This window comes from Chiloscyllium plagiosum, chromosome 28, assembly GCF_004010195.1.
Source record: "Chiloscyllium plagiosum isolate BGI_BamShark_2017 chromosome 28, ASM401019v2, whole genome shotgun sequence".
Classification (NCBI taxonomy): Eukaryota; Metazoa; Chordata; class Chondrichthyes; order Orectolobiformes; family Hemiscylliidae; genus Chiloscyllium; species Chiloscyllium plagiosum.
Genome location: NC_057737.1, coordinates 24,224,940 through 24,249,366, shown reverse-complemented (window position 1 = coordinate 24,249,366; position 24,427 = coordinate 24,224,940). Strand labels below are relative to the sequence as shown.

General features: G+C 37.9%; 1 protein-coding gene across 2 annotated transcripts in view; it reads left to right on the top strand.

Moving 5' to 3' along the window:
• Positions 1-22,778, top strand: part of prpf8 (pre-mRNA processing factor 8) — a 55,465-nt gene extending 32,687 nt beyond the window's left edge. For both annotated transcript variants that reach the window (XM_043718514.1, XM_043718513.1), the window contains 23 exons: positions 894-1,132; positions 2,021-2,167; positions 3,601-3,811; positions 4,584-4,700; positions 5,520-5,767; positions 5,973-6,152; positions 6,237-6,372; positions 8,019-8,188; positions 8,384-8,513; positions 8,593-8,739; positions 9,009-9,169; positions 9,349-9,540; positions 9,876-10,113; positions 10,298-10,426; positions 10,760-10,873; positions 11,833-12,006; positions 14,303-14,496; positions 14,809-15,048; positions 16,738-16,879; positions 20,058-20,198; positions 20,529-20,668; positions 21,454-21,656; positions 22,336-22,778. In XM_043718514.1, coding sequence (XP_043574449.1) covers positions 894-1,132; positions 2,021-2,167; positions 3,601-3,811; positions 4,584-4,700; positions 5,520-5,767; positions 5,973-6,152; positions 6,237-6,372; positions 8,019-8,188; positions 8,384-8,513; positions 8,593-8,739; positions 9,009-9,169; positions 9,349-9,540; positions 9,876-10,113; positions 10,298-10,426; positions 10,760-10,873; positions 11,833-12,006; positions 14,303-14,496; positions 14,809-15,048; positions 16,738-16,879; positions 20,058-20,198; positions 20,529-20,668; positions 21,454-21,656; positions 22,336-22,490 — 3,948 coding nt within the window. In that variant the 3' untranslated portion in view covers positions 22,491-22,778. The remainder of the gene's footprint in view (positions 1-893; positions 1,133-2,020; positions 2,168-3,600; positions 3,812-4,583; positions 4,701-5,519; positions 5,768-5,972; positions 6,153-6,236; positions 6,373-8,018; positions 8,189-8,383; positions 8,514-8,592; positions 8,740-9,008; positions 9,170-9,348; positions 9,541-9,875; positions 10,114-10,297; positions 10,427-10,759; positions 10,874-11,832; positions 12,007-14,302; positions 14,497-14,808; positions 15,049-16,737; positions 16,880-20,057; positions 20,199-20,528; positions 20,669-21,453; positions 21,657-22,335) is intronic.
• Positions 22,779-24,427: the final 1,649 nt, after the last annotated feature.

Genomic DNA, 24,427 nt, shown 5'->3' with positions numbered 1-24,427 from the left:
TTGGGTTAATGGCGGTCTTATTTCTGGGATGCCACTGCAGTCGTAACACTCAGCCATCTTCAGCTGTTTTACCGATGACCTTATATCCAACATAACACCAGAAGTGGGGATGTTGACTGAGAAGTAAACAAGGTTCAACACAATTTGTGACTCCTCAGATACTGAAACTGTTCATGTCCATATACAGCAAGACTTGAATAACCTACAGGTTTGGGCTGATGAACAGCAAATAACATTTGCACTATATAAGTGTCCAAGCTAAGATCATTTTGAACAAAAGGAATGTAACTACCTTGCCCTGGGTATTACCATTGACCAGAAGTAGAAATGGACAAGACATATAAACACTATAGCTACGAAAGCAGGTCAGAAGCTAGGAATCTTGCAGCAAGTAACTCACCACCTAACTCTAAAGTTTGTCCACCATTGCGAGGTACCAATCAGGTGTGTGATGGAAAATCCCCTATTTGTCTTGATGATTACAGCTCCAACAGTACTCAAACCTCAGCACCATTGGATAAAAGCAATACACTTGAATGCCATCCCTTAAATGCAGTAATCTAGATGAAGCTAAATCAATGTTTTACAAACCTTGAACATAACCTGTTTCTTTTGTATTCTGTCTCTTTATTAGGCACAAGAGTTAATTTGCTTTCTTGCTACTTTGATTGATGTTATGTAACTTTGTAGTGCTGTTTTCCTGAAATCTTGTTCCATTGCAGTAATTTGCAGTTGGATATATTCCAAGAATTAGGCAGTTGTCACGTTAACAATTGGATTGAATGTCTCCTGAAATAGAGCGCATTATTGGTAGTAATTTTGTTATTGTAGCTTCAGTAGTGTTTTGAAATGTTCTATTTGGGACAGACTTATTCTTTCCTTTTATACAAAAGGACATGAACCACACCAATTCCTATGGCATTATCCGAGGGCTCCAGTTTGCCTCCTTCATTGTCCAGTACTATGGGCTTGTGCTGGATCTCCTTGTATTGGGTCTCCACAGAGCCAGTGAAATGGCTGGCCCACCACAAATGCCAAATGATTTTCTGAGTTACCAGGACGTTGCCACAGAAGTTGCTCATCCTGTCAGACTTTTTTGCAGATATATTGAGCGTATACACATTTTTTTCAGGTAAGAAAACATTTCCTCAACCTTGAAAAATAATGTATGAATTTCATCAATTCAAAAACACAGGCAAAATAATGAATTTCCTTCTCAAACATTGTAAAAGGCAGCATTTCTTGGTAAAAAATGGCAGTTCATTTCAAGCCCAATTATGTAAGCTTCTGACATTGCTAATTGCAAAATAATTTTTGAACATTAATTTTGCTTTTGGAATACTTAAATTTCAAAGTACTTTTTATATCATGCTCTCTTTGCTTGAAAGCATGGTCTGCTGCTGCTTTCGTGGTCCACAACTAGTTCAAGTGTATCTAAATTATCTTCCTTCGTTTGTACATTTAGACAGTGGGTGTGAATGTACTTCTCAGGTTCTGAGCCAATTTTTTTTCCCCACTGAATAAACACACAGACTTTCTAACACATCATTTGACGACAATTGGATATTGATCTGTGAGAGATCTTTTGCTCTTAAAGAGCTGCTTTGCCTTGGCAGAGCACCCCAGTTGCTGCTGTTCAATACAAGTCGGCAATTCACATAATGATTACAGTACAGAAGAAAGCCATTCATCCCATTTTGTCTGTGTCAGCTCTCCAAACAAGCAGCTGCTTTAGTGTATTTTCTTACCCTTACCTGTAACTTTGCACATTGTACTTTTTCAAATAATTGTCGTGTTCCTTTTTGAATGTTTTTACTGAACCTTATAAATCCTTTACCCCGGTACCGTGTTCTAAGAAATTTGATCAGGGCAGTAAATTCTATGCTATGGGTTCTCTCTCCATGAAAATTAAAGTTAGGATCCTCTAATCTGGATGGCTCAGTTATAACTTAGGCAGCCAAAGAGCTGATGAGTGAATACGTCTCTTCAAGTGCATATAATAAAATCTTTCAATGTTCAGGTTTACAGCTGATGAAGCCAGAGACTTGATTCAGCGCTATCTTACAGAACACCCTGATCCAAACAATGAGAACATTGTGGGATACAATAACAAGAAGTGTTGGCCGAGAGATGCTCGTATGAGGCTTATGAAGCATGATGTCAACCTGTAAGTGTCTTACCTAATCATTATTGACCACTGCAAACATTTACCTGATGGTTGCCGGTTTGATTTATGCTACATGTCATGAATCTGACATATGTCCTCACCTCAAACCTAAGCTTAATTTTTGCATGAACATTGCAATCACTGTCGGATTTTTTTTAAGTCCCCCTCCCACTCCACCAAGGACATGCAAGTCCTGGGCTGCCTCCACTGCTAAATGCTAGCCACCCGATGCCTTGAGGAAGAACACCTCATCTTCCACCTTGGGACCCTCCAACCATACAGAGATCAATGTGGATTTCACTAGTTTCCCCATTTCCCCTACCCCCACTTTATCCCAGATCCAACCTTCCAACCTGGCACTGTCCTACCTGTCCATCTTCCTTCCCATCTATTCATTCCACCCTCCTCTCCAGCCTTCACTCCCACCTTCGTCTATTATTGCATTCCCAGCTACCTTCCCTCAAACCCCCCAACCCCACCCCTCTCCCATTTATCTCTCCGTTCCCTTGGTCCACCCCTCATTCCTGATGAAGAGCTTATGCTCAAAACATTGCCTCTCCTGCCCCTTGGATACTGCCTGACTGACTGTGCTTTTCCAGCACCACACCCTTCGACTCTGATCTCCAGCATCTGCAGTCCTCACTTTCTCCTGAATCTTGAATGCATAAGCTTTATTCCAACTCTGACTTCGTACGGGTTGTAAAAGGTGCTATCATTTGAATAAGATATTAAGGCAGAGTCTCCCTGGTCAGCTAAACATGGAAGGTCTCATTACTGTTTGAAGAAAGCAAAGCAGAGGAGTCTTTCCAATAACGTGCTACCTAAATGCTAGTCCTTTTCCTTCTCCTTCCGATATTGGTATTTTCTATCTTTTCGTGGACCAGTGTCACAACTGACTAAGATCAGGAACAGATTTGTTCCAAACTCTACACTCAAGATGTACTGCTGGCTCTCGATGAAATTGATTAGTGTGTCTAAATTAGTGTGTAAGCATTGCATATAAAAGGTTGTTAAGATCTATATTGATGAGCTTTGTTGTCAAAAGAAAATTACTAAGAGATTGCAAAGGAGGTTTGTAATTTAGAAACAACAATTTATTAATTTTACTGTGCTTCACAGCTCTATTATAATTGACTGATGATGTTAGTAATGTGTCACAACTCAGCACAGATTTTTGGAATGTTGTAAAAGAACAGGACCTGCCTGTATGGACACTAACTATCTTCTAAGCTAAGCATAGAAATCTGTGGAATTTAAAATCACCTTGAAAATTTTTACTGTTAGAAGTTTGCATTCAAAATCTTAAGTGAACTGCCAGTAGGGATAAGCAAAAGATTAAACCAGTTAACACAATTTGATGCTGCCACTGAAAGGTTGTTCATTCATGCTTGATGCCTGTGTTTATTAATTGCTGATAAATTACTCTCTTGTAGTGGTCGAGCTGTGTTTTGGGATATTAAAAATCGACTACCTAGGTCTGTTACCACTATTCAGTGGGAGAACAGTTTTGTATCTGTATACAGCAAAGACAATCCCAACCTGCTATTCAACATGTCTGGTTTTGAGTGCCGCATTCTTCCTAAATGTCGTACTAGCTATGAGGAATTTACTCACAAAGATGGAGTCTGGAACTTACAAAATGAGGTACAAACTTTGCAATTGTAATTCTGTACCTAATAGGAAACACATTTCTGGTCTGACCTGTTACACCATCACTTGACCTTCAGTATCACACGTTTTGAGAAAATAATGGATATCAGTTGAATATGGTAGAAATAATCAGAAAGCAGGAAAGCAACTGGGGAAAGTGTGACTCTTAATATTGAAAAGTGTAGTATACAGAGGAACCTCATTATCCGGCATTTGATTATCCGAATATCGACTTAACCGGCAAGATCGCAATGTCCTGATGCTCAGCTAAACTATGTTATCCAGCAATCGATTATCCGGAATTTGATTAACCGAACGAAATACTGCCTGTCTGTGTCCATCTGATAATCGAAGTTTCTCTGTAGTTGAAAACCATGGAATCCAGTATGATAAACACAAGTAGCAGTATATAGAAATATACTATTGTGTTTTAGAATAAAATCACCTTGAAAATTTTTACTGTTAGAAGTTTGCATTCAAAATCTTAAGTGAACTGCCAGAAGGGATAAGCAAAAGATTAAACCAGTTAACACAATTTGATGCTGCCACTGAAAGGCAGTGTTGAATTCCCCAAATATTAATTGTATTTCAAAAAAATGAAGGTAATTGACTCCTTCAACTCATGGATATTGGATAATTTGTAAATTGGATATTAATAACAATGACTGTACTTCAAAAGTTACCTTTATTGTTTTTGAAATGGATTAATGTCTTAAGTGTTTTATGCAATGCTATAGTAGTGTTTTTTCTCTAATTTGTATTGCAGGTTACCAAAGAACGCACAGCTCAGTGCTTTCTCCGAGTGGATGATGAATCCATGCAACGATTCCATAACAGAGTACGTCAGATCCTCATGGCTTCTGGCTCCACCACTTTCACTAAGGTATGTTTCTTGTACTGACATTGTATCAAGCACTTTTGTTTGAAATAGTAACATGGAATGTTGAATGTTTTTAAACTGCAGCATTAACTAAGTCGCCTGTGTTTGCAATGGATGTAAGTTGTGTCAGAAAGTTTTGAAAATTGCCCTTTTATTGAAAGTTATGTGTTGGGACCTCTCGCAAGTCCAAACTGGGATTTGCCTGGAAGGTTTTACATTCCAATGTTAATTCCCCTACATCCAGAATGCTCTGAAAAAGTCTCCAGCTCAGATTTGAAGTCATAGACTTCATAGTGTTCCAACTTACATGTCTGGATAGTTATCCAGAAAATGTCAGACAGATAAAAAGCATGTGTAACATCTATATAACTGTCCCCTGTTTGATGTTGCAAAAGAGTGTGTGTCTTATCTAAAGATTTTCCATGCAATTCTCAACAAGGATTCATGTATTTGGTGAGTTCTCCATCTGAAGAACTGCCAGAGGAAAAAAAAAAATTAACTCTTAACTTTTGAGTTGGTCATTTGGGCCATCATTTCTCTGCTGGGCCTGTTGTGTTGTGAGGGACAAATATATACTGTTTTTGGCAGAAAAGATGTAAGACTTGAACAATAGGATGTAGTAATTTGAAATTAATTTCAAAAGGTTTTAAGCCATCAACTTTAATCAACGAGGTGTATGTGGATGAAGTGGGAATATGGCATTGAGATAGAGGTTCAGCCATGATTGTCAGCTATGAAGGATGGTATGGGCTGAAAGGCCAAATCCTGATCTTAGTTACTGTGTGTTTAAATAATCTGTATCATAATCTTTGTGTTTTTTAGATTGTGAATAAGTGGAACACTGCTCTGATTGGCTTGATGACCTATTTCCGTGAAGCAGTGGTTAACACACAGGAGTTATTAGATCTTTTAGTGAAATGTGAGAACAAGATCCAGACGCGTATTAAGATTGGTTTGAACTCCAAGATGCCAAGTCGTTTTCCACCTGTGGTGTTCTACACACCTAAGGAGCTAGGCGGTCTTGGGATGCTCTCGATGGGCCACGTTCTCATCCCACAATCTGACTTAAGGTACTGTCTAAAAACACATTTCCTTTTCACTGATTTACTCCATGTACTAGAAAATGTGTGATGTAGCAATTCACAAAAGGTGTGCATGTAACATTGTGCAAATCTATTTAACATAATGTTGACATTTTCCTTGTAACTTTTTATAAAGAAATCTTCCATTTTAAGTTACATGGCAATTTAAGCACAAAGCTTTTACATTTTTTAGGTGGTCCAAGCAGACAGATGTGGGCATCACTCATTTTCGATCAGGTATGAGTCATGAAGAGGACCAATTGATTCCTAATCTTTATCGTTACATTCAGCCTTGGGAGAGTGAGTTCATTGATTCACAGAGAGTATGGGCAGAGTATGCACTGAAACGACAGGAAGCTATTGCACAAAATAGGTCAGTTTTGTCATTTTTTAAACAACAGTAGTAATAAGATTCTGATGGTAGTTTGGTTATTTCACAAACTATTTCTAATTTCAGGCGCCTAACTTTGGAAGATCTAGAAGACTCCTGGGATAGAGGTATTCCACGTATTAACACATTGTTCCAGAAGGACAGACACACACTAGCTTATGATAAGGGCTGGAGAGTGAGAACTGATTTTAAACAGTACCAGGTATGATTTCTTAAAAGAAAAAAGTTTTTGTAAATATCCATTCATCAAACCATCATTTATTTCGCTGTTCTGGCTCTGGATTGCCATCTTAATGGATGGATTAACATAGCAGCTTGCAGCCCTTCCTCAGTGCTGTTTTCAAAGCTTGACACTTGTGCAGAAGATGCACAAAATCAATTGTTTAAAAAAAAGTTTACCACCCTATGGCACAACACGGGAATATGAGTATACCATCTAGCCTGTCAAGTCTGCTAAGTCTTTTGATAAGATTTTGATTGCTTGTACCTTCAACTCTACATTCCCATTTAACCATGATAACCTTTCACCCACTTGCTTAAAAATAATCTATCCACCTCCGTCTTAAAATAATTCAAAGACTCTGTTTCACCCGCCATTTGAGGAAGAGGAGAAGTAAGAGAAAAGTTTGGAATTGACCATTTAAGATGAAATTCTACAGATTTTGCTTCTGTTGGATGTCCATTTGGGTATTCCTCAAGGGAATGTCCTCCCAATACTGAATTTAGTATTTAGGCTGGGTTGCTAAATGCCACACTTGCATTGAGTCATCTCTGTTGAGAGAATCTTTAACTATGTCCCCTTATCTTGTGATGGCTGTTACCATCATTGAATCCCCCACTATCAACATGCTGAGGTTACTATTGACCAGAAACTGAACTGGGACCTACCATGTAAATATTCAACTGCAGATCAGAGAACGACAGTTCTGTGGCAAGTAATTTGTCTCCTGATTTCCGTAAGCCTGCTACCAACAACAAAGTACAAGTGAACAAGTTGAGGGTGTGATGGAATACTCTCCATTTCTGTGCATGAGTGCAGCTGCATTGCAGAAGCTTAACGCTATCTCGGACAGTGTAGCCCATTAACTAGGCAAACTGTTCATGCTGTCTGCTACCGACAAACCAATGGCAGTATTGCATGCCATTGTCTACAAGGTGCAGCAGCTCACTAAGACTCCTTCAAAAACACATTTCAAACCCATAACTTTCACCATCTAGAAGAAGAGGGGCAAAGATGCACAGGAAAATCATAACCTGGAGCTCTCTTCCACGCCAAACTCCATGCTGGCTTGGGAACTATTATCATTGTTTTGTCACTGTCCCTGAATGCATTTTGGTGTATATATGGCACACAGTCTACAGCAGTTGAAGAAGGCAGCTCACCACCCTGAAAGCAACTAGGAATGGGCAAGAACTTCTGGCCTAGCCAACAAATCCCACAAACATTAATTACTATTTTTATTTATTCTGTGAGATGAATGCAATATGAGGAGTTTAACTTATAGAATTAGTACGTTGGTGTTTTGTTTCAACGTTTTATCCCCATCTGTTGTATGCACACAGCAATACCTACACTTATGCAACCAGGTACTCTAATTACTTTGTCTCAGCCGTGAATAGCATAACTTCAGTATTGGGGAAATAAATTTCAAACAGTGAAGTTGGGCATTAACAAAATTTCCAACTGGGATTTGGGCTTATAAAAGTGGCTTATAACCTTATGTACCGTTACGTATGGAATAGGCAAATTATAGCAGGCAGTGTAATAATGGTTAAGAAAATGTGTAATGTTCCTCCTTCCTTAATTATTGAAAGATATAAGTAGCTAACAATTTTTGTTGTTCCCAGGTGTTAAAGCAGAATCCATTCTGGTGGACCCATCAGAGACATGATGGCAAGCTATGGAATTTGAATAACTATCGTACTGACATGATCCAAGCACTAGGTGGTGTTGAAGGCATTCTCGAGCACACTCTCTTCAAGGGAACTTATTTTCCAACATGGGAAGGCCTGTTCTGGTATGAGGTTTATTTTCAAAAACAAGCACATTATAGATTTAATGTATATATAAGGAGATCCTGTGGCGATCTGTTTCTGATCATTTGATCATTATGTACTCTGAGAAAAGAACATCTGCATCAACTTCTGTTTTATATTTGATTTGTGGTTATCAGCAATGGGTTTTCAAATTTTCTTAAAATCTATCCTTGCAGGGAGAAAGCAAGTGGCTTTGAGGAATCTATGAAGTGGAAGAAGCTGACTAATGCCCAGCGATCTGGTTTGAATCAGATTCCCAACAGAAGATTCACTCTTTGGTGGTCACCAACTATCAACAGGGCTAATGTAAATTTGTGATGTAATCCTAAGTTTATTTACAAAGTAAGTTGTCAAAAATGATCTGAAAATATTTTTTCACCCTCAGGTTTATGTAGGCTTCCAGGTGCAGTTAGACCTGACAGGAATTTTCATGCACGGCAAAATCCCTACTCTCAAGATTTCTTTGATCCAGATCTTCAGAGCCCATTTGTGGCAGAAAATTCATGAGAGCATTGTTATGGATTTATGTCAGGTCAGTGTTCGGGCTACTGTTTTATTTTCAGAAGACCTTTCTGTTGGTTTATGGTGGGTGTTGACATTGAAACTTCGCAACAGGGGGAATGTAGGGATTCTAATTCTAAAAGACTTGTGCTAGGGAATTTAAAAAGAATGTGCATGGAAAAAGATGAAGTGAGCAGTTTAATCTTCAGAATCATGTATAAAGTTCAGATTGTCTTGTTTGTAAGCTTTTGAGAATTGCCATATCAGATTAGATTTTAAATGATGAGATTTTCTTTGTAGGTCTTTGATCAAGAGTTGGATGCTTTAGAGATTGAGACTGTGCAGAAAGAAACTATTCACCCTAGGAAATCCTATAAGATGAATTCTTCCTGTGCTGATATTCTGCTATTTGCTTCATACAAGTGGAATGTTTCTAGACCATCACTACTTGCTGACTCAAAGTATGTCCATTCTACCATTTTGTTGGAGAATAGTAGCTCTGAAGTATATATATTTGAACCATTTTTATGTTCTTAACATTCATGTTAATTGTGGAAAAAAAACTCCAGTTTCATTTTTTATGTTTTCATTTTGAATCATATTGTATATACTAACTAATTATCTCTTCTGATTTTAAAAGAGATGTGATGGATAGCACTACTACTCAAAAATACTGGATAGATATTCAGTTGCGCTGGGGTGACTATGATTCTCATGATATTGAGAGATACGCCAGAGCCAAGTTCTTGGACTATACAACAGATAACATGAGTATCTACCCTTCACCTACTGGTGTATTGATTGCTATTGATCTGGCCTATAATTTGCATAGGTAAGTATACTAATAGGCTTGAAGCCAATCTTGCTGAATTTATAATGTACTCCAGCCAACAAATACATAATTCTTTCATTTTACTCATTATAACTTGGTTGCCCAAACATAGTTTGTACTGTATTCATTTTTTATGCAAGCAAAAAAATTCTCGGATAGGAATGTGAGCAGCCCTTTTCTGTGTACATTTAGTGTATACTGTCTGTATCCTATTTCTATTAGCTGCACCATATTGCAACAAACATCAAATTCATTAGAACTTGCATGGAAGTTCTTGCATGTCCTGCCATCTCTTTTTGAAAATTTGCTGATATTACTTTTACTTCACTTTGCAGTGCTTATGGTAACTGGTTTCCAGGTGCCAAACCATTGATCCAGCAGGCAATGGCAAAGATCATGAAGGCTAACCCTGCCTTGTACGTATTGAGAGAGCGTATTCGAAAAGGTTTACAGCTATATTCTTCTGAGCCAACTGAGCCTTATCTATCCTCACAAAATTATGGTGAACTCTTTTCCAACCAAATAATTTGGTTTGTGGATGATACAAATGTGTACCGTGTCACCATTCATAAGGTAAAAAATACTGACAATAAAACTTTATTGGAAAGTCTCCAATAGCTATGTTTGACTAATTAATTCTAGAAGCTGAAACTTCTTTCTAAAGAAGATTGAGTTAATGTGTTTCTAATTGTTAACTGTTTTTTCTGTTATACTATTTCGCTTAACTTAATCTGTCATAAATATGTTCTTTCCTTAGACATTTGAAGGCAACTTGACAACAAAACCAATAAATGGAGCCATTTTTATTTTCAACCCCAGGACAGGACAGTTGTTCCTTAAAATTATCCACACCTCAGTTTGGGCTGGGCAGAAGCGTTTGGGCCAGGTAATATTGAGATGCACTTTTTCCCAATCTGTGTAGCAAACCAAAAGCATCAACAATAAAAAAAATTGTGGATCGTACACATTTTAATGTTTTAGTTTAACTTTGAAAATAGTGTAGCAATGTCATTTGTTTCAGTCCCATTTGATCAAGGAAAAAGGAAACAATGAATAAAAACAATTTTGTGATGGGAATGTCAGAACTTTGCAAACTGGTATAAGTGTAAAATCACTTTCACATGGACCAGTATCTAAATATTTTTTATATTAGAGTTATTACTTTAAACTTTAGTTTTATATTCTGAATGTGCAAATAATAATCAGTTCTTGTATTCAGCTAGCAAAATGGAAAACTGCTGAAGAAGTGGCTGCCTTGATCCGATCACTTCCAGTTGAAGAGCAGCCTAAACAGATCATTGTTACAAGGAAGGGCATGTTAGATCCATTGGAAGTGAGTAAACCTTGTTTGCATTTGGGGATAACTTGCTTTAAAATTTGAAGTGGAATAGAAATCAGAAGTTTGTAATGAGCTGCATTTAGAACTGGTATTTAAAACGAGGGACGAACTAAACATTGCCATGCCTAAGCAGTATACATAAATACAGGTCTTGTGAAAAGATGTCTATATAAATTTAAATAGCCATGTTTATGACCATTACCACTGCTAGGTGGAGCTCTGTGTGATGGTGTGCATTTGTGTAAAATTAGAGCATATCTTTTAAAATCTCATCCAGCAGTAAGGTACCATTGATCAAACAAGTCATCTAATACTTGGTTTGACGTACAAATGTCCTATGTAGCTCAGAGTCACACTAGTTGTTAGAAGTAAGAATACTGTAAAATACCACACACTCATGAGCAGACTGAAAAACAGTTCTCCTTGCGAATCTAAATACTTTTGGTGTAATGAATCATTTATCATGCTGTAGCATTTATTGTTTATCAATTGTGATGGCTGTTTACTACTAACACGGGTTTCCAAGTATTATAAAGGCTGATTGCAACTACATAGACTGAAACAGATCATGGCAGGCATTTTAAATGACAGTATCCTAACTCCTGCATTGGGAACACAATCTGAAATTAAATACCAGTTTGATGCCAACAGCCTAACTGAGTGATGCTTTAGGCAAAAGGAGTCCAAGAAACCTATGGACAATATAATCCTTAACCTTGGTGGAACATGTATTTGAGGAGAAAGTGAGGTCTGCAGATGCTGGAGATCAGAGATGGAAATGTGTTGCTGGAAAAGCGCAGCAGGTCAGGCAGCATCTAGGGAACAGGAGAATCGACGTGTATTTGCCTTGTTACATTCTGTTTTGTATTTTTAAATAATTTGGAAAAACTTTGGTAGCAATCTTTGTACTCTGTCAAAATTAATTTTTAAGTGGGCATTTTTACTTGTTTTAGGTTCATTTGCTGGATTTCCCTAACATTGTCATCAAAGGATCTGAGCTGCAATTGCCATTCCAGGCTTGTCTGAAAGTGGAGAAGTTTGGTGATTTGATTTTAAAGGCAACTGAGCCCCAGATGGTTTTATTTAACCTGTATGATGATTGGTTGAAGACCATTTCCTCCTATACTGTAAGTAAAATTATGCTTTTTTTTAGTGGGAAGTAAAATCCATGCATACATCAGTGATGATGACGCTCAATTGTTTTACACCTTTCATCCTCTTCCAAAATAATCTATTGCATGTTACAACTTGGGTCAGCACAGTAGCTCAGTGGTTAGCACTGGTGCCTCACAGCGCCAGCGACCCGGGTTTGTTTCCAGCCTCGGGTGACTGGCTGTGTGGAGTTTGTACGTTCTCCCCGTGTCTGCATGGGTTTCCTCCGGGTGCTCCGGTTTTCTCCCACAATCGAAAAGGTGTGCAGGTAGTCAGGGTTAAATACAGGGTAGGGGAATGGATGGGTTACTCTTCACAGGTTTGGTGTGGACTTATTGGGCCGTAGGGCCTGTTTCCACATTGTAGGGATTCTAATTCTAAAAGACTTGTGCTAGGGAATTTAAAATATTCTCCAACTCTGAAACTTCTTTTTAGTACCATTCTATATTGACTACAGTTAATTTATGCAGAGCATGAGAATAATTCATTCAGCCTTCAGGGTCATAAGGAAATTTTACAAATCTACTGAATTTCTGTCATTTTTGTAAAATGCAGTATGCTAAACCTAGCATTTTAAACCCTATATTTTATGGACCAAAATAACTTGGGTGGGGGGGAGATCTGATTTCTACAAATCTACCGATTAGCTTGTTAGCATCTTAAAATCCAGAATGAATGCTTGACTTCTTAATGTAAGTATTAATCCTACTTTTGCAGTGAAGTCAGGGACAAAATGCTTTATATTTTAAGATTATTTGCTATGGTGGACTTTTGAAAGAAGCTTGGGTCTATTTTAATGTAATTGTATATCCAGTCTGATGATCTGTATATTTTCCATTGTTGAGTGCTTCTGTTTTTTTTATCGACTTGGCTGTTCATCAGTTCCTTAACTATGCATTCGGATTCAGTGAATTAGATTGAATGAAGATGGCTGTTTAGAAGTCTGCAAACTTGTGACTTTTTTTTAACGAACAAAGCCTCTTTTAAATTTGCAGCATTTCTTTAATTGGGCTAGTATTACATATCTATGTCTTGAGTGTTTGATCTACTGTCACTGAAGTGGTATTACCTTTGTTTGCATGTTTCTCAGATATCACCTTGGCATCCAGTTTAAAAGCATTGCTTTCTTGCACCTGTACAACATTACTGTATATCTCTGCCAAAATCTTGAGGCTAAGCAATTCACGTGGTTGGCCATCACTACACTTTATTCTGAGCCCTGCAGTCTGTATTCTCTCAATGGCTTGCCACAAGTACATCATTATTATTTTCTGTAAATAACACAGTTGTCAGTGTAATTATTTCACAATTCTCGCTGTCACTTTCAGAAGATTGTATGAATTCATCTCATTCAAATTTAGCCTTGCATAGCTTAATGAGCCTCCCCTCCCATCCTACTTGACAACAGGTTACTCCTCGTCTTCCCGCTACTTTTTCTACTTGTTTCCTTTTCACTATATCGTCTTGTCCTTTGGTGTTCCCTCAATTCTGCAATTACCTTGCAAAGCCTTTTTCTATGCTGCCCAATCGTCCTCCCTCTTTCCATTTATTCAAGGTCCACTGTTTTTCAAAATATGCAAATCACAGCAGAAATATAAGTTAGAGCTTCACCACCTTGCGATTTGAAGCATATTTTAGCAGAGTTATTAAAATGCAACAGAAATTGGTAACTGTTAAGCTACTATTTTAATCAGCAGAACTAGATAAACAGCTCTTGTGGCACAGTTAACCACAGATACTATAAAAGGTAATGAGTAGAACTGTTTTATTTATCTAAGCGGGTTATCTGATCTGGGGTGCAAACGCCATGACCATAAAAACACATTCTGTCAACTTAAACACAGAGAGACCTTGATTGTACATTTGCAAGAGTCCAAGCTTAACAGCTGCTATATGAGTATACAGGTATTGTTCTGATTGGATAGTTTACCATCACAGAGCATTGGGAGCACAAAAGGAAAAAGTAGAGCTTGCAGGAAGAAATTGGAACATCATTACAAAATGTAATTGTTAATCAACAAGACGTGAGGGGGTGAAGTGAATCGTATACAAACATGCCAAAAGTTATGACTTAAAACTGTAATTACCAGGCCTTCCTTCTGTGGAAATAGCAGGTCAGTGTAATTCGGTGACCGCCACGTGATGGTTATCTATGGGGAAGCCAGAAGAAATTGCAAACACTTTTACAGATGCAAAACATTTAATTCAGTGAATTTCAAAAACCAACATATAAGCTTTTTCCCTTCTTTCCCCCTACTGGTGTGTTTGTAGGCATTCTCTCGTCTGATTTTAATTCTTCGAGCACTACATGTGAACAATGATCGTGCAAAAGTCATCCTGAAACCAGACAAAACCACGATAACAGAGCCTCATCACATCTGGCCAACTCTGACTGATGAAGAATGGATAAAAGTGGAAGTGCAGTTGAAAGACCTTATTCTAGCTGACTATGGCAAGAAAAACAAGTGAGTGACTATGGCAGTGCAAGTGAAAGGGAACCTTGCTAATGTTTCTCAGTACATTTTTATTAGCTTGTTGAAATCACAGCAGATGCATGTGCTTTGAAGCTTCTCAAAATAATTCTTTGTTAAATTGATGGGCAAACTTACAGAATCAGTGGTCTGTTTGAATGATATTTTAGAATTTTCAAGGTCAGTTGCAATCAAACTTAGTTATTGACTAAACAGTTTGTTCTGTTTTATTTCCACTGACAGCAACCAGTTCTTGTTAATAATGAGCCATATTGTATTTAAGTTTACCTGTTATTTTTATTCAAGTGTGAACGTAGCATCTTTGACTCAATCTGAGATTCGTGACATTATTTTGGGTATGGAGATCTCGGCACCTTCACAACAGAGGCAACAAATTGCTGAAATTGAAAAGCAAACCAAAGAGCAGTCTCAGTTGACAGCCACCCAGACGCGCACTGTAAATAAGCACGGTGATGAAATCATCACTTCAACAACCAGTAACTATGAGACTCAAACCTTCTCATCCAAAACTGAATGGAGAGTCAGGTATGATTTCTTTTAGCATTAACATATTGGGATGAACTGGGAAGTTAAACTTGGAACATAAATTACAACTCATTTACTGATTAGTGTTTTTTGTAGTCATCAGTGATTTGGGAATGACATCTAAAATATTTGATTTATTGAAAATTAACTAAGTTTATATGTCACTATCTGAAATAATGAAGTTCAATACTCTTTTAAGATTTCAGGTTGCAACATACCCTCTTTTTGAAGTTGCATTAAGGGTTCCAAATTGTAATGAAGCAAGTTTAATTAGAGATGAGGCACTCAAGATTATAATGTGCAGATAACTTGAGATAATGGTGTAGAACCAGGTGTGAATGAACCATGATCTTCAGTGCACCTTGCAATCAGGTTTTGTGGTGTGTAAATATAGATAACATTGACAAGTCTGCCCAAAATTAGAAGTACTTGCAGCATAATATTTGTAAAACTCCCCATCACAAATAATAATATTTTTATATATAATTCTTTAGAATATTGTAAGAAACAATGCTATAACATAATTTCTCTTCTTTGCATTTGTTGCCTATTAACATAAGTAATACTTCTTTCTTCATTGATTGGATGAGGTGGTTGGATGGGATAGGTAGTGAAGCTAGAGTCTTCTAGTTTAAAGCATAAACTGCAGCTCATTATTGTATCTCACGATGATGATAAGCTAAAACAAGAAAAGAACTTGTTTCCACATCACAGATTACATTTCAAAATGTTTCTTTGTTTTAAAATGCCTGTGAGTTCACAGGATGTGGGCATTGCTGGCTAGACCAGCATTTATTGCTCATCCCTCATTACTCAGGGCAATTAAGAATTTACCAAATTTCTCTGGGTCGGGGTCATTTGTCAGCTAGATTGAGTAAGGATAGCAATTGTTTTTCTCTGAAGGTGTTGGTGAACCAGCTGGGTTTTTACAACAATTGACAAGATCGTCACCATTAGGCTAGCTTTTTAATTCCAGACTTCACTGGATTTAAATTTCACCATCTGCCTTGCTGAGATTTGAAACCATGTCCCCCAGAACCTGAGGTTCTGGATTATTGATCCAGGAACATTACTGATGCCTCTCCTTATTGACCACACCATATCAGCTACTGATAAGTTAGCCACAACCATCAGGTTCACCGGTAAATATAAATGGAGAAAATCTTGATGGCCTTTTAGTAATGTTGGAAAATACTATTTGTAAATATTGAGAGTAAACATTTAAAACATAGTGTTTGGAGATTGGGGTTTGACAGTGCATATTCTTACCACTAGGTGAAGTGTACAATGTGATTTAGAATTGTATTCACTGTTGCTGGGCCAAAGTCCAGGAAGTCCCTTCCTAACAGCACTGTGTGTACCTACTCTTCAAGATCTACAGCAGTTCAAGGAGGCAACTCAACACCACTTTCGCAGGGCAGTTACAGATGGCAATAAATGCTAGCCTAGCCAGCAATGCCCACATCCCATGAATGAATTTTAAAAATGTGAAGTGATGTTAGCTATGATTTGAATTGAAGAGGCCAATATATAAAGTATTGGTACAATCAGTTGGTATAATCTGATCATGAACTTTTGGACCCATTGCAGTAGACAGAACTGTTGAAGTGAAAACTTCTGCAGTCAAAGGATTACTGAATGGTAGATCAGCTCATGCTTCCCTTAATTTGTTTTCTTTATTCTGCACAGAGCAATATCTGCGGCCAACCTTCACCTACGTACCAATCATATCTATGTTTCCTCTGATGACATCAAAGAGACTGGTTATACTTATATTCTGCCGAAGAATGTGCTGAAGAAATTTATTTGCATTTCAGATTTGAGAGCACAGGTAAATTCCCCTATTAAGCCAACAATTGGTGCATATTCAGTTCACATCGCTGTGGGTCTGGAGAGGCGCATAAGGCAACTGGATAAAAACAGTTGATTTCTTTTCCCTATACCAGAGAGATTTCCACAACATAATTTGTTTTCTTGTTATCATTACTAAGAATAGCTTACAGTTCCGTATTCCATTAAATTCAAAGTAGAATCAAAGTCATAGAATCCCTACAGTGTGGAAGCAGGCCATTCGTCCCATCGAGTCCACGCTAACCCTGCCACAGCAAATACTGCAGCTGCCATGCACTAGCCTGGACTTCTGGATAACTAGTCCAGTTATATCACCACTACACCAATCTCTCGAATAAATTAGGTGTCTCTTAATGATTTGAAGAGTTTTGGAGAATTTTTGAAAAATAATTGGTGCCAACTCACCAATTTGTACCACAGTCTACAATATCAGAAAATATAGATAGCATGAACTTGAAAGTTTCTGGCTTTCAATCCTTGAACTATCACTTTGAATTGTGTTGATTGAAAATTAGCATTTTTTTGTCAACTAGTATGAATGGGAATTTACCTTAAATCTAAAGCTGAAAAATATTATTTAATGACCTAAATTTAATTTTATTGGTTACTAATTGTCTGTAACAGCCATAACAAAGAATAAATATTAACATCTACATGATAAGTTTCAGTTAGGAAATTTTCCAACTCTCAAATTATGATGCATGGCTCTCTGCATATTACCGAACAAAACATTACCTGAGTAATGAATCAAAATGTGTGGCTCTGGAAAAGCACAACAGGTCAGGCAGCATCCAGGAAGCAGGAGTGGAGAAGGACATGGAAGATATAGAATGTGAGGGAATAGATGGTGACATCTTGAAAAATGTCCATAATACAGAGGATGGCTTAAAACGCATAAAAGTGGATAGATCCCAGGACCTGATCAGGTGTACCCAAGAGCTCTGTAGGAAGATAGGGAAGTGATTACGGGGCCCATTGCTGAGATATTTGGATCATCGATAGTCACAGGTGAGGTGCCAGAAAACTGGAGGTTGGCTAACATAGTGCCACTATTTAAGAAAGACGGTAAGGAAAAAGTCAGGAAACCATAGACTGATGAGCCTTACATCGGTGATGGGCAAATTATTGGAGGGAATCCTGAGGGACCAGATTTACAGGGATTTGGAAAGGCAAGGACTGATCAGGGATAGTCATCATGGCTTTTTGTGTGGGAAATCATGTCACATGAACTTGATTGAGTTTTTTGAAGAAGTAATTGGATTGATAAGGGCACAGTGGTGGATGTGATCTATATAGACTTCAGTAAGATGTTCGACAAGGTTCCTCATGGTAGACTGGTTAGCAAGGTTAAATCACATCGAATACATGGAGGGCTAGCCATTTTGATACCAAACTGGCTTGAAGTTAGAAGACAGAGGATTTTGGTGGAGTGTTGCTTTTCAGACCAGTGACCAGTGGAGTGCCATGTGGATTGGTGCTGGGGCCACTGAGTTTTGTTATTTTTTCTAAATGATTTGGATATGAACATAGGAGGTACAGTTAGTAAGTTTGCGGATGACCTAGAATTGGAGGTGTTGAGCCTACTGAAGAAGGTTACCTCAGATTACAATGGGATCTTGATTAGATGGGCCAAATGGGCTGAAGAGTGGCAGATGGAGTTTAATTTAGATAAATGTGAGGTACTGCATTTTGGGAAAGGCAAATCAGAGCAGGGCTCGTGCATTTAATGGTAAGGTCCTGGGGAGTGTTGCTGAACAGAGGCCTTGGTGTGCAGGTTTATAGTTCCTTGAAAGTGGAGTTGCAGGTAGATGGGATAGTGAAGGAGGTATTTGGTATGCTTTCCTGTATTGGACAGAGCATTGGTCATAGGCGTTGGAAGGTCATGATACGGCTGTATAGGACATTGATTAGGCCATTTTTATAATATTGATTGCAGTTCTGGTCTCCTTCCTATTGGAAGGATGTTGTGAAACTTGAAAGAGTTCAGAAAAGCTTGACAAGATATTGCCAGGGTTGGAGGATTTGAGCTACAAGGAGAAGCTGAACAGGCTGGGGCTCTTTTTCCTGGAGATTTGGAGACTGAGGGAGTGACCTTATAGACGTTTATAAAATCATGAGGGGCATGGATAGAATAAACAGCAAAGGTCTTTTCCCTGGGGCACCGGAGTCCAGAATTAGAGGGCATAGATTTAGGGTGAGAGGGAAAAAATTTAAAAGGGTCCTAAGGAACAACTTTTGGTGCGTGTATGGAATGAGCTGCCAGAGGAAGTGGTGGAGACTGGTACAATTACATTTTAAAGGCATCTGGATGGGTATATGAATAGGAAGAGTTTAGAGGGATATGGGCCAAGTTCTGGCAAATGGAACTAGATTAGGTTAGGATATCTGGTCAGTGGTCATCATGGACGAGCGGGTATGCTTATCTCTATGACTCTACGACTCTAAGCCTTTTATCAGGAATGACACATTCCTGATGAAGGGCTGATGCCTGAAACATTGATTCTCCTGCTCCTTAGATGCTGCATGACCTGCTGTCCTTTTCCAGCGCTACAGTTTTCAACATTGATCTCTGGCATCTGCAGTCCTCACTTTCTTCATTACATGAATAATACCAATTAATTAAATCAAACAGATGTCAATCTTTTAGATATTTTCATATTGCATTTCCAAGTCACAATACACACTAGTTTTCTTCCCATTTCCCTGGAAGCAATGGCCCACTCTTGGAATGAGTATCGTAGCATCTCATGCAGTAGTAGATAGTTTAATCAATGACAAAGCATTGCATCTAAAGTCCAGTCCTGAGAAGTGTGCAATCCACCTCAGTTCACTGAGTAGTGGTTATAATTTGGATTTGGACTCTTTTTCTCATGTCCTCTCAACACAGTTTGGAAATACTGTGTTAATTGTAGTATTGTCACCTATGACCAAATGAATTCAATTCAGTGCAGTTATCCACTACCCAATGAAGGGAGTTGTTTGCATATGTACTTTTACACCTGGACTAAATACAATGTTTACAGAGTGCAGCTAGAAACTCTTTGTGCCACAGTTAATTAAATAATTTTGTGCTCCTTGTTAGAAAATGGATGAGGAAAGTTTAGTTGAGGTATTGATTTGAAATTTGTAGACTGCAGTAAAAATGTTTTCTTTTGTAGATTGCAGGATATCTGTATGGTGTGAGTCCTCCAGATAACCCTCAAGTGAAGGAAATCAGATGTATTGTGATGGTGCCACAATGGGGAACCCATCAGACTGTGCATTTGCCTAACCAGCTGCCACAACATGAATATTTGAAGGTATAGATTACCACTGCTTTATAAATATCATGGAAATGATGTATTCAGCATGAATTCTGTATACTTTCACCACCTCATTTTTAATACGATATGCTGTGTGAAGTGTATGGTAAATTATTCACCTTGCAAATCAGAAATTTCAGCTGCATACAAGTTTAATGCTTTTGTTCATATTCCTGAAATGTGCAGGATTTTATCAGTGTAGAAATACGTTTTAAGTAATTGGTCTTTGTTTTTAATTTTATTAGAGGCAGCAATATATTTTACCTTTTAGGATTCTTGGTATTGCACTTTATTCATGTTAATATTAATATGAAATTATTTCTTAAGGAAATGGAACCTCTTGGTTGGATTCACACTCAACCCAATGAGTCTCCTCAGTTGTCACCTCAAGATGTCACCACCCATGCTAAAATAATGGCTGACAATCCATCTTGGGATGGAGAAAAGACTATCATCATAACATGCAGGTAAAAAGGCTAACTCTTCCTGGTCAATTTAAATGTCTTGGTACATACCGGTAGGATTTCTTATGTATCTGGATTCAAAACTTGCAATTGACAAGTAATAGAATTTGGCAAAATATCTTCCCAGCTGTGCTCCACAAGGAACTCTTTTCTGCAATGTTCTACAGCAATTAGTCTTTCCCAGAACAAAATTTTAACTTACTTTTTTCAAATGTTCCTTTATAATGTGCAGTGATATAGATATTAGCAAATTCGATGGCATTTTCTGTATTATTTGAAGTGACTGAAATGGGTGAAACTGTTTGTTATTATGTTTACAACTTAATCAGGTAGAGTAGAGTGCTTTCATGTATTTAGTTTAGTTCATAAAGAAAATGAACAATTTAAATTAATAAAATTGTAATTGTACAAGTAATAATTTAAAAATCTATGCCAAGAATGTATTGAATGCTGTTGCCCATAACTAAAGTAAGCTTAATCCTTTCACTAGCATGGCATTTACATCTTAACACATTACACATTTCAACTAAATATTATACTTCTATTTTCACTTTTTATTTTGACTCCAGTTTTTGAGTTTAGATGGAATTTCTTAAAATGTAGCAAAATGTGAAGAATTAATAATTAACAAATAAACATTCCTAAAATTCAACAATATACAAAGATTGGTAATGGTCTGGGAAGAGAACTTGTCAGCGAAAAGGTTAGAATGTAAGATGACAATGACAGTTGAGAACACTTCCCAGGCATTTATCCGGTAGGTAATATATAATTGATATTTTATTCAGCTTTACTCCAGGTTCATGCACACTGACAGCATACAAGCTTACTCCAAGTGGATATGAATGGGGCAGACAGAACACAGACAAAGGAAACAATCCAAAGGGATATCTGCCTTCCCATTATGAAAGAGTTCAGATGTTGTTATCAGATAGATTCCTTGGCTTCTTCATGGTCCCTGGCCAGAGCTCCTGGAATTACAATTTCATGGGTAAGAATATTTCTATCCTTTTTTAAATACCCAAGTTGCATTGCACCAATGTTGGGCAGCTGTGCCAAATTTAAGCTCAGTATATTAACATTGATCTCTATTTGCATGTTATTGTAATTATTTAAAAACAATGTTCATTAGTCAGGCCATTCTGCCTATCATCTTTTCTGATACTAGAATATAGTACCATAGACTGTACCATCCACTTGTATTTAATGTTGGCAATGTTAAGCCTCAACTAGAAAGAAGGCTTTGTTCAATCTAGTCCTCACATATATGCAGTTCCAGGAAAGGTTAAGTCTCAGGTCAGTGTTCCTCTGCTAACTTGCAGTATATCTGAGGTCATTGGCTTGAATTTGAACTGAGAACTAAAGATAAGGTTTCCTGCTTTAGTTAGCTTACATTTTCTCACGAAGGCTGTTGTTTTTATTGTGCTATTGAGACTTGTTTCCTAGGATCCCGAACTCGTTTTGTTTGTGGGAAGTTTAAATGCTCTTTATGAAGTATATAAATTGAAATAAACCTACTTAGGATGAGTAGTCCAAAGCTTCATGATCTTTTTTACATTCTCATCACTCAAAGAAGAGAATGATTTTCCTCTGTAATTCCTCACCAAGCTTTTCACTTTTGATACTTCTTTAAGTAGTCTCCTAGCTTAAATATTTAACTTTTTTATTAGGTGTTCGCCACGATCCCAACATGAAATATGAGCTGCATTTGGCCAATCCTAAAGAGTTCTACCATGAAGTTCACAGACCATCTCATTTCTTAAACTTTGCTTCGCTTCAAGAGGGCGAGATCTACAATGCAGACAGAGAGGACATGTACTCTTAGAAAATCAAGAGAAATTTACAATGGAACTTCTGTACTGTTGATATTCAACAAATGAATTTAAGTTCAGTTTATGGTCTCTGTTAAATTCCAGATTTTGTTCGTAGAATATGTTAACTCCAAAATTTGTGATATGTGAAACATAATAGCTTTATGTTTAAAAATTGCTTGAAACTATGGTATGTATACATGAGCTGAAAGTTTTAAATGCGCTAGTACTTCTGTAATTTTCTGTGTGCAGTGATGTCTACACTGTAGAAGAGATTAAAGTTTAAATAATTTTTTAACCTACATGGAGTTTGTTTTGTGAGGTTTAGAATTCAATGAGGTGGTGAACATATTATGAACACAACTGGCTGGAAACTGACCCTCAAAATGTTGGTGAGGCCATTTGTGGAATATTGCATGCAATTCTGGTCTTCTTCCTATCAGAAGGATGTTGTGAAACTTGAAAAGGTTCAGAAAAGATTTACAAGGATGTTGCCTGGGTTGGAGGATTTGGGCTATAGGGAGAAGTTGAATAGGCTGGGGAAGTTTTCCCTGGAGCATCAGAGGCTGAGGGATGACCTGATAGAGGCTTATAAAATCATGAAGGGCAAGGATAGGGTAAATAGACAAGATCTTTTCCCTGGAGTGGGGGAGTCCAGAACTAGAGAGCATAGGTTTATGATGAGAAAAGAGACCTAAGGGGCAACGTTTTCACGCGGAGGATGGTGTGTGTATGGAATGAGCTGCCAGAGGGAAATGGTGGAGGCTAGTACAATTACAACATTTAAAAGGCATCTGGATGGATATATGAATAGGAAGGATTTGGAGGGATATGGGCTGGGTGCTGGCAAGTGGGACTAGATTAGGATAGCTGGTTGGCGTGGATGAGTTGGATTGAAGGGCCTGTTTCCTTGCTGTACATCTCAATGATTGTGCATTTCAGAACAGGCACAGCTGTTACAGAGTCAATCAGTTCTGATAGAGATGGCTGCTGGTAGAAAATGTGCTTATCCGTAGAGTAGTATATTATGCAATTGTCAAGATGGTGAGGGTCCTGTTTGAGAAATTGTACCTTATTTAAGTTAAGCTTATTGATATTGAAAAGAGATTATTTATGAGAGAGTGAAGTAGTCCCTGCCTTTTAAAAGCAAAACTTAGACACAGTCACAAAATTAGCCATATAAAGACGGCTATAAAAACACGTCAGTATCTGGGAATTGCAGCAATTAACTTTTCTTCTAACTCTCTCAAAGCTTGCCTACCATCCACAATGCACATACCATACCAATCTCCCTGAGGTAACAGTGGTTGAAGGACCTGAACTTAAGGGAATTCATATTTGCCAGGATTTGGTGTTGGAGAGACTGTTAGGTCTGAAGGTTGATAAGTCTCCGGGGCCTGATGGTCTGCATCCCAGGGTACTGAAGGAGGTGGCTCGGGAAATCATGGATGCGTTGGTGATTATTTTCCAGAGTTCAATAGATTCGGGGTCGGTTCCTGAGGATTGGAGGGTGGCTAATGTTATACCACTTTTTAAGAAAGGTGGGCGAGAGAAAGCAGGAAATTATAGACCAGTTAGTCTGACCTCAGTGGTGGGAAAGATGCTGGAGTCTATTATAAAGGATGAAATTACAGCTCATCTGGATAGTAGTAACAGGATAGGACAGAGTCAGCATGGATTTAAGAAGGGGAAATCATGCTTGACTAATCTTCTTGAATTTTTTGAGGATGTAACTAGGAAGTTGGACGAGGGAAATCCAGTAGATGCAGTGTACCTGGACTTTCAGAAAGCTTTTGAAAAAGTCCCACACAGGAGGTTAGTGAGTAAAATTAGGGCGCATGGTATTCGGGGCAAAGTACTAGATTGGATTGAAAATTGGTTGGCTAATAGGAAACAAAGGATAGTGATAAACGGCTCCATTTCGGAATGGCAGGCAGTGACCAATGGGGTA